This window comes from Gadus macrocephalus, chromosome 4, assembly GCF_031168955.1.
Source record: "Gadus macrocephalus chromosome 4, ASM3116895v1".
Lineage (NCBI taxonomy): Eukaryota > Metazoa > Chordata > Actinopteri > Gadiformes > Gadidae > Gadus > Gadus macrocephalus.
This window is the reverse complement of record NC_082385.1, coordinates 34,247,460-34,257,122: the sequence shown is the minus strand read 5'-3', so window position 1 is coordinate 34,257,122 and position 9,663 is coordinate 34,247,460. Positions and strand designations below refer to the sequence as shown.

At 53.2% G+C, this 9,663-nt stretch overlaps 1 protein-coding gene across 6 annotated transcripts in view; it reads right to left on the bottom strand.

The window, feature by feature from the left end:
- The window catches only part of LOC132456527 (uncharacterized), a 12,282-nt gene extending 2,747 nt beyond the window's left edge, over positions 1 to 9,535 (bottom strand). Inside the window, exons 1-7 of one of the 6 annotated variants that reach the window (XM_060050900.1) lie at positions 9,487 to 9,535; positions 9,142 to 9,214; positions 8,780 to 8,884; positions 5,040 to 5,366; positions 3,741 to 4,076; positions 1,711 to 2,001; positions 339 to 440 (exon numbers count right to left, since the gene is read on the bottom strand). In XM_060050900.1, coding sequence (XP_059906883.1) covers positions 339 to 440; positions 1,711 to 2,001; positions 3,741 to 4,076; positions 5,040 to 5,366; positions 8,780 to 8,837 — 1,114 coding nt within the window. In that variant the 5' untranslated portion in view covers positions 8,838 to 8,884; positions 9,142 to 9,214; positions 9,487 to 9,535. The other 5 variants (XM_060050899.1, XM_060050897.1, XM_060050902.1 and 2 more) reach the window with 5 other exon arrangements.
- Between the last annotated feature and the right edge of the window lie 128 nt (positions 9,536 to 9,663).

Here is a 9,663-nt window from a genome sequence, read left to right as displayed (position 1 = left end):
TGATCCTCGGTGTGTTCCTATTGATTATAGGTGATCCTCAGTGTTTTCCTATTGATTATAGGTGATCCTCAGTGTATTGATTATAGGTGATCCTCAGTGTGTTCCTATTGATTATATGTGATCAGTGTGTTCATATTGATTATAGGTGATCCTCAGTGTATTGATTATAGGTGATCCTCAGTGTGTATTGATTATAGGTGATCCTCAGTGTGTTGGTATTGATTATAGGTGATCAGTGTGTTGGTATTGATTATAGGTGATCCTCAGTGTGTTGGTATTGATTATAGGTGATCAGTGTGTTGGTATTGATTATCGGTGCCACTCAGTGTGTGACTCACCTCCTTTGCAGAAGAACACTCTGCAGAGACAAACACAGAGCAGGAGCAGCAGCACCAGAGAGACGGAGGCCACGGCCACGGCCACGACCACGCCCTGACCCGCTGGAACACACACGCGCACACGCGCATACGCACACACACACGCGCACACACACACACACGCACGCACGCACGCACACCCGCACGCACGCACACACACACACACACACACACACACACACACACACACACACACACACACACACACACACACACACACACACACACACACACACACACAAACACACACAGACATATTAACACACGGAGGCGGTCAAACCCTGACTTGCTGCAACACACACATACACACACATATACTGTATATACACACACATATATGCATACACATTGAGATGGATGTTGAGGATCTAGGCTGTAGGATCTTTGTTTGAGGATCTATGCTGTAGGGTCTTTGTTTGAGGATCTATGCTGTAGGGTCTATGTTTTAGGATCAATGCTGTAGGGTTTATGTTTGAGGATCTATGCTATACTGTCTATGCTGTAGGATTTATTCTATAGGATCTATCCTTTGGGGTCTATGCTGTAGGGTCTATGCTGTGCGGTCTATGTTTTAGGGTCTATGTTGTAGGATCTATGTTTTAGGGTCTATGCTGTCGGATGTATGCTATCAAGTCTATGTTTTAGATCTATGCTGTGGGGTCTATGTTTTAGGATCTATGCTGTACGGTCTATGCTGTAGCATCTATTCTGTGGGGTCTATGCTGTAGGATCTATGTTGTAGATCTATACTGTAGATCTATGCTTTAGGATCTATGCTGTAGATCTATGTTGTAGATATATACTGTAGATCTATGCTGTATGATCTATGATATTGGGTCTATGCTGTAGGATCTATGCTGTAGATCTATGGTCTCTGACCTCACCATTGAGGGTCAGAGAGAGGGGTTGGTCTATGCTGTAGATCTATGCTGTAGATCTATGGTATCTGACCTCTGACCTCACCGCTGAGGGTCAGAGAGAGGGGTTGGTCTATGCTGTAGATCTATGGTATCTGACCTCTGACCCCACCGCTGAGGGTCAGAGAGAGGGGTTGGTCTATGCTGTAGATCTATGTTGTAGATCTATGGTATCTGACCTCTGACCCCAACGCTGAGGGTCAGAAAGAGGGGTTGGTCTATGCTGTAGATCTATGTTGTAGATCTATGGTATCTGACCTCTGACCTCACCGCTTAGGGTCAGAGAGAGGGGTTGGTCTATGCTGTAGATCTATGTTGTAGATCTATGGTATCTGACCTCAGACCTCACCGCTGAGGGTCAGAGAGACGGGTTGGTCTATGCTGTAGATCTATGTTGTAGATCTATGGTATCTGACCTCTGACCTCACCGCTGAGGGTCAGAGAGAGGGGTTGGTCCAGCCCAGGGTGGTGGATGAGACACTTGACAGACAGCTGCTGGAGGAGCTCTGATTGGACGAGCAGGGTGCTGGTCACCCGCGTTATACCGCCCCCCTGCTGCTCGTACGACACAGTGGGCGGGCCCAGAGTGTGGTTGTCCCTGGCAACGCTCCAGGTGATGTTGGAGGCGGGGCGAGAGAGCGTCGTGCAGTTAGCCTCGACCAATCCCGAAGACCGGCTGACGGAGGTGAGCTCCGGGTCGGGGAGGACTGGAGAGAGAGAGGGGAGAGAGAGGGGAGAGAGAGGTCAGGGAGGACTGGGGAGAGAGAGGGGAGAGAGAGGGGAGAGAGAGGTCAGGGAGGACTGGGGTGAGAGAGGGGAGAGAGAGGGGAGAGAGAGGGGAGAGAGAGGTCAGGGAGGACTGGGGAGAGAGAGGGGAGAGAGAGGTCAGGGAGGACTGGAGAGAGAGAGGGGAGAGAGAGGGGAGAGAGAGGTCAGGGAGGACTGGGGAGAGAGAGGGGAGAGAGAGGTCAGGGAGGACTGGAGAGAGAGAGGGGAGAGAGAGGGGAGAGAGGGGAGAGAGAGGAGGACTAGAGGAGAGGGAGGTGTCAGTAGGGTCAGTGGGGTCAGTGGGGTCAGTAGGGTCAGCAGGGTAAGTAGGATCAGGGTCAGTAGGGTCAGTGGGGTCAGTGTCAGTGGGGTCAGTAGGGTCAGTGGGGTCAGTAGGGTCAGTGGGGTCAGTAGGGTCAGTAGGGTCAGTGGGGTCAGTGTCAGTGGGGTCAGTAGGATCAGTGGGGTCAGTAGGGTCAGGGTCAGTGGGGTCAGTGTCAGTGGGGTCAGTGGGGTCAGTGTCAGTGGGGTCAGTGTCAGTAGGGTCAGTGTCAGTAGTGTCAGTGGGGTCAGTGTCAGTGGGGTCAGTGTCAGTAGGGTCAGTGGGGTCAGTAGGGTCAGTAGGATCAGTAGGGTCAGTATGGTCAGTGTCAGTGGGGTCAGTGTCAGTAGTGTCAGTGGGGTCAGTGTCAGTAGGGTCTGTGGGGTCAGTGTCAGTAGTGTCAGTGGGGTCAGTGTCAGTGGGGTCAGTGGGGTCAGTGTCAGTGTCAGTAGTGTCAGTGGGGTCAGTGTCAGTGGGGTCAGTGGGGTCAGTGTCAGTGGGGTCAGTGTCAGTGGGGTCAGTGTCAGTGGGGTCAGTGTCAGTAGGGTCAGTAGGGTCAGTGTCAGTAGGGTCAGTGGGGTCAGTAGGGTCAGTGTCAGTAGTGTCAGTGGGGTCAGTGTCAGTGGGGTCAGTGTCAGTGGGGTCAGTGTCAGTAGGGTCAGTGGGGTCAGTAGGGTCAGTGTCAGTGGGGTCAGTGGGGTCAGTAGGGTCAGTGTCAGTGGGGTCAGTGGGGTCAGTAGGGTCAGTGGGGTCAGTAGGGTCAGTGTCAGTGGGGTCAGTGGGGTCAGTAGGGTCAGTGTCAGTGGGGTCAGTGGGGTCAGTGTCAGTGGGGTCAGTGGGGTCAGTGTCAGTGGGGTCAGTGGGGTTAGTGTCAGTGGGGTCAGTGTCAGTGGGGTCAGTAGGGTCAGTGTCAGTGGGGTCAGTAGGTTCAGTGTCAGTGGGGTCAGTGTCAGTGGGGTCAGTGGGGTTAGTGTCAGTGGGGTCAGTGTCAGTGGGGTCAGTGGGGTCAGTAGGGTCAGTGTCAGTGGGGTCAGTGGGGTCAGTAGGGTCAGTGTCAGTGGGGTCAGTGGGGTCAGTAGGGTCAGTGTCAGTGGGGTTAGTGTCAGTGGGGTCAGTGTCAGTGGGGTCAGTGGGGTCAGTGGGGTTAGTGTCAGTGGGGTCAGTGTCAGTGGGGTCAGTGGGGTCAGTGGGGTCAGTGTCAGTGGGGTCAGTGTCAGCAGTGTCAGTAGGGTCAGTGGGGTTAGTGTCAGTGGGGTCAGTGTCAGTGGGGTTAGTGTCAGTGGGGTCAGTGTCAGTGGGGTCAGTGGGGTCAGTGTCAGTGGGGTCGGGGTCAGTAGGCTCCGCCCTGGCTCCTACCGTACACCACCAGGCAGGTGGAGCCTTGCAGCCTGCCCTCGGGGAAGGTGTGGAGCTGGCAGGTGTAGCAGGCCTCGTCCTGCGGCTCCAGAGGCTGCAGGGTGAGCCGGCTCTCCCCCAGGGAGGCACTGAGCTGGCCCCGCCCCCCCAGGGCCGCCCCCACCAGGGCCCCGCCCCCCCCGGAGTACGACCCCAGGGGGGTGGGGTCTCCCCCGCCCCGCCCCCTCCGGCTCCACAGCACCTGCCTGACGCCCGCCGGGTCCCCGCTGTAGAGGCACCGCAGCCTGGCCACGCCCCCGCTCAGAGCCACGCCCCCTCCCTCCAGGAGCACCGTTGCTGGGCAACCGGAACACAGCGTCTTAATATATAGACATATACATTCTATACATGTAGATACATAGTATATAGACGTATACATTCTATACATATAGATATATAGACCTAGATTTGATGCCCAGGTATATATCTAGTGTCCAGGTGTATATCTAAGGTCCAGGTGTATGTCTAAGGTCCAGCTGTATATCTAAGGTCCAGGTGTATGTCTAAGGTCCAGCTGTATATCTAAGGTCCAGGTGTATATCTAAGGTCCAGGTATATCTAAGGTCCAGGTGTATATCTAAGGTCCAGGTGTATATCTAAGGTCCAGGTGTATATCTAAGGTCCAGGTGTATGTCTAAGGTCCAGGTGTATATCTAAGGTCCAGGTGTATGTCTAAGGTCCAGGTGTATATCTAAGGTCCAGGTGTATATCTAAGGTCCAGGTGTATGTCTAAGGTCCAGGTGTATGTCTAAGGTCCAGGTGTATATCTAAGGTCCAGGTGTATGTCTAAGGTCCAGGTGTATGTCTAAGGTCCAGGTGTATATCTAAGGTCCAGGTGTATATCTAAGGTCCAGGTGTATGTCTAAGGTCCAGGTGTATGTCTAAGGTCCAGGTGTATATCTAAGGTCCAGGTGTATATCTAAGGTCCAGGTGTATGTCTAAGGTCCAGTTGTATGTCTAAGGTCCAGGTATATCTAAGGTCCAGGTGTATGTCTAAGGTCCAGGTGTATGTCTAAGGTCCAGGTGTATGTCTAAGGTCCAGGTATATCTAAGGTCCAGGTGTATATCTAAGGTCCAGGTGTATATCTAAGGTCCAGGTGTATATCTAAGGTCCAGGTGTATGTCTAAGGTCCAGGTGTATGTCTAAGGTCCAGGTGTATGTCAAAGGTCCAGGTGTATGTCTAAGGTCCAGGTATATCTAAGGTCCAGGTGTATATCTAAGGTCCAGGTGTATATCTAAGGTCCAGGTATATGTGTCACCGGTGAGAGTGAGGCAGGTGCGCCCCTGCTGGCGGCCGCTGGGGTAGACGTGGAACTCGCAGACGTAGCATCCCTGGTGGGCGGGGCCAGCGGTCGCCACGGTGATGGCTGAGGCGGCGTGCGGGAGGCGGGGGGAGAGCCGGACGCCTGGCCGGCCGAGCGAGACGGTGGGCGGGTCCCCGGGCTCGTAGGCCGTCAGCACCTGGCCGCCCGGGTCCAGCCAGCGCACCTGACGCACACGCTCTCCCGTCGCCGTGGAAACGTTGCAGCTCAGCGTGAAGGGAAGTCCGGGGATGGCGTTGACATTGGCCATGGTCGTGACCTCACCTGACACACACAGGGTAGAGGGTAGTAGAAGGTACTGGAGGGTACTGGAGGGTACTGGAGGGTACTGGAGGGTACTAGAGGGTACTAGTGGGTAATAGAGGGTACTGGAGGGTACTGGAGGGTACTAGAGGGTAGTAGAGGGTACTAGAGGGTAGTAGAGGGTACTGTAGGGTATTAGAGGGTACTGGAGGGTACTGGAGGGTACTAGAGGGTACTAGAGGGTACTGTAGGGTAGTAGAGGGTAGTAGAGGGTACTGGAGGGTAGTAGAGGGTACTGGAGGGTACTGGAGGGTACTAGAGGGTACTGTAGGGTACTAGTGGGTAATAGAGGGTACTGTAGGGTAGTAGAGGGTAGTAGAGGGTACTGGAGGGTAGTAGAGGGTAGTAGAGGGTACTGGAGGGTACTAGAGGGTACTAGTGGGTAATAGAGGGTACTGGAGGGTACTAGTGGGTACTAGAGGGTACTAGAGGGTACTAGAGGGTACTAGTGGGTAATAGAGGGTACTGGAGGGTACTAGAGGGTAGTAGAGGGTACTGTAGGGTAGTAGAGGGTACTGGAGGGTAGTAGAGGGTACTGTAGGGTAGTAGAGGGTACTGGAGGGTACTGGAGGGTACTAGAGGGTACTAGAGGGTACTAGTGGGTAATAGAGGGTACTGTAGGGTAGTAGAGGGTACTGGAGGGTAGTAGAGGGTAGTAGAGGGTACTGTAGGGTAGTAGAGGGTACTGGAGGGTACTAGAGGGTACTAGAGGGTACTAGTGGGTACTAGAGGGTACTAGAGGGTACTGTAGGGTAGTAGAGGGTACTGGAGGGTAGTAGAGGGTACTAGAGGGTAGTAGAGGGTACAAGAGGGTAGTAGAGGGTACTGGAGGGTAGTAGAGGGTACTGTAGGGTAGTAGAGGGTACTGGAGGGTACTAGAGGGTAGTAGAGGGTACTAGTGGGTACTAGAGGGTACTAGAGAGTAGTAGAGGGTAGTGTAGGGTAGTAGAGGGTACTGGAGGGTACTAGAGGGTACTGGAGGGTAGTAGAGGGTACTGGAGGGTACTGGAGGGTACTAGAGGGTAGTAGAGGGTACTGTAGGGTAGTAGAGGGTACTGGAGGGTAGTAGAGGGTACTGTAGGGTAGTAGAGGGTACTGGAGGGTACTGGAGGGTACTAGAGGGTACTAGAGGGTACTAGTGGGTAATAGAGGGTACTGTAGGGTAGTAGAGGGTACTGGAGGGTAGTAGAGGGTAGTAGAGGGTACTGTAGGGTAGTAGAGGGTACTGGAGGGTACTAGAGGGTACTAGAGGGTACTAGTGGGTACTAGAGGGTACTAGAGGGTACTGTAGGGTAGTAGAGGGTACTGGAGGGTAGTAGAGGGTACTAGAGGGTAGTAGAGGGTACAAGAGGGTAGTAGAGGGTACTGGAGGGTAGTAGAGGGTACTGTAGGGTAGTAGAGGGTACTGGAGGGTACTAGAGGGTAGTAGAGGGTACTAGTGGGTACTAGAGGGTACTAGAGAGTAGTAGAGGGTAGTGTAGGGTAGTAGAGGGTACTGGAGGGTACTAGAGGGTACTGGAGGGTAGTAGAGGGTACTGGAGGGTACTGGAGGGTACTAGAGGGTACTGTAGGGTACTAGTGGGTAATAGAGGGTACTGTAGGGTAGTAGAGGGTAGTAGAGGGTACTGGAGGGTAGTAGAGGGTAGTAGAGGGTACTGGAGGGTACTAGAGGGTACTAGTGGGTAATAGAGGGTACTGGAGGGTACTAGTGGGTACTAGAGGGTACTAGAGGGTACTAGAGGGTACTAGTGGGTAATAGAGGGTACTGGAGGGTACTAGAGGGTAGTAGAGGGTACTGTAGGGTAGTAGAGGGTACTGGAGGGTAGTAGAGGGTACTGTAGGGTAGTAGAGGGTACTGGAGGGTACTGGAGGGTACTAGAGGGTACTAGAGGGTACTAGTGGGTAATAGAGGGTACTGTAGGGTAGTAGAGGGTAGTAGAGGGTAGTAGAGGGTACTGGAGGGTACTAGAGGGTACTAGAGGGTACTAGTGGGTACTAGAGGGTACTAGAGGGTACTGTAGGGTAGTAGAGGGTACTGGAGGGTAGTAGAGGGTACTAGAGGGTAGTAGAGGGTACAAGAGGGTAGTAGAGGGTACTGGAGGGTAGTAGAGGGTACTGTAGGGTAGTAGAGGGTACTGGAGGGTACTAGAGGGTAGTAGAGGGTACTAGTGGGTACTAGAGGGTACTAGAGAGTAGTAGAGGGTAGTGTAGGGTAGTAGAGGGTACTGGAGGGTACTAGAGGGTACTGGAGGGTAGTAGAGGGTACTGTAGGGTAGTAGAGGGTAGTAGAGGGTACTGTAGGGTACTAGAGGGTACTAGAGGGTACTAGTGGGTAATAGAGGGTACTGGAGGGTAGTAGAGGGTACTGGAGGGTAGTAGAGGGTACTGTAGGGTAGTAGAGGGTAGTAGAGGGTACTGTAGGGTAGTAGAGGGTAGTAGAGGGTACTGTAGGGTAGTAGAGGGTAGTAGAGGGTAGTAGAGGGTACTGGAGGGTACTAGAGGGTACTAGAGGGTACTGTAGGGTAGTAGAGGGTACTAGAGGGTACTGTAGGGTAGTAGAGGGTAGTAGAGGGTACTGTAGGGTAGTAGAGGGTAGTAGAGGGTACTGGAGGGTAGTAGAGGGTACTAGAGGGTACTAGTGGGTAATAGAGGGTACTGGAGGGTAGTAGAGGGTGCTGGAGGGTAGTAGAGGGTACTGTAGGGTAGTAGAGGGTAGTAGAGGGTACTGTAGGGTAGTAGAGGGTAGTAGAGGGTAGTAGAGGGTACTGTAGGGTAGTAGAGGGTACTGGAGGGTACTGTAGGGTAGTAGAGGGTAGTAGAGGGAACTGGAGGGTACTAGAGGGTACTAGTGGGTAGTAGAGGGTACTGTAGGGTACTAGAGGGTACTAGTGGGTAGTAGAGGGTAGTAGAGGGTACTGTAGGGTCGTAGAGGGTAGTAGAGGGTACTAGAGGGTACTAGTGGGTAGTAGAGGGTACTGTAGGGTACTAGAGGGTACTAGTGGGTAGTAGAGGGTAGTAGAGGGTACTAGAGGGTACTAGAGGGTACTAGTGGGTAATAGAGGGTACTGTAGGGTACTAGAGGGTACTAGTGGGTAGTAGAGGGTAGTAGAGGGTACTGTAGGGTCGTAGAGGGTAGTAGAGGGTACTAGAGGGTACTAGTGGGTAGTAGAGGGTACTGTAGGGTAGTAGAGGGTAGTAGAGGGTAGTAGAGGGTACTGTAGGGTACTAGAGGGTACTAGTGGGTAGTAGAGGGTAGTAGAGGGTACTGTAGGGTCGTAGAGGGTAGTAGAGGGTACTAGAGGGTAGTAGAGGGTACTGGGGGAAGGTACAGGGTAGTAGAGGTAGAGGGTACTATTAGAGGGTAAATTAAGTACCTTGTGTTTTGGAGAACAACATTTGGGTGGCCCAGATCAGGATGAAGGGGAAGGACATGGCGGCGTGATGCTGGAGAGAAGGAGGGACTGGAACACAGAGGTCCACTCCAGAGGTCCACCAAGGGACTGGAGCACAGAGGTCCACTCCAGACGTCCACCGGGGGACTGGAGCACAGAGGTCCACTCCAGAGGTCCACTGGAGCACAGAGGTCCACTCCAGAGGTCCACTGGAGCACAGAGGTCCACTCCAGAGGTCCACCAAGGGACTGGAGCACAGAGGTCCACTCCAGACGTCCACCAAGGGACTGGAGCACAGAGGTCCACTCCAGAGGTCCACTGGAGCACAGAGGTCCACTCCAGACGTCCACCAAGGGACTGGAACACAGAGGTCCACTCCAGACGTCCACTGGAGCACAGAGGTCCACTCCAGTCAATCTAGCTGTAAAGGAAATACAAATAAAATGAAGATAAAACATTTTAAATCATCAAATGATTAGAAAATATATTCAAACACACCCACCTACACGTACACACACACACCCATCCACACACACCCTGCAGCAGTATAAACTACATGGCCCACAGAACCTGTGGTCGTCCTAGCGGGAGGCATCGCCCCTGACCCATAGAAACACAGAGCTCAGATGCATCTCAATTCAAGTGGCGGCAGCGTCCAGACGGGCGGTTTAACCAGACATCCCAGCTACCTGTCTGAGTGTCTCTCAGGGCGTGTGTCCGTGTGAAGTGAAGTAGAGCCTTGTACCAGAGGGGCGAGCTCAGCTCCTCCACGTCCTCAGTCAGCAGCGCTGCTTCTACAACGCCTCAAGGGTGACCTCTGCTGGCAGGGTTCGGCAATGCGCCTCATTCAGCTCGAATAATAAGCA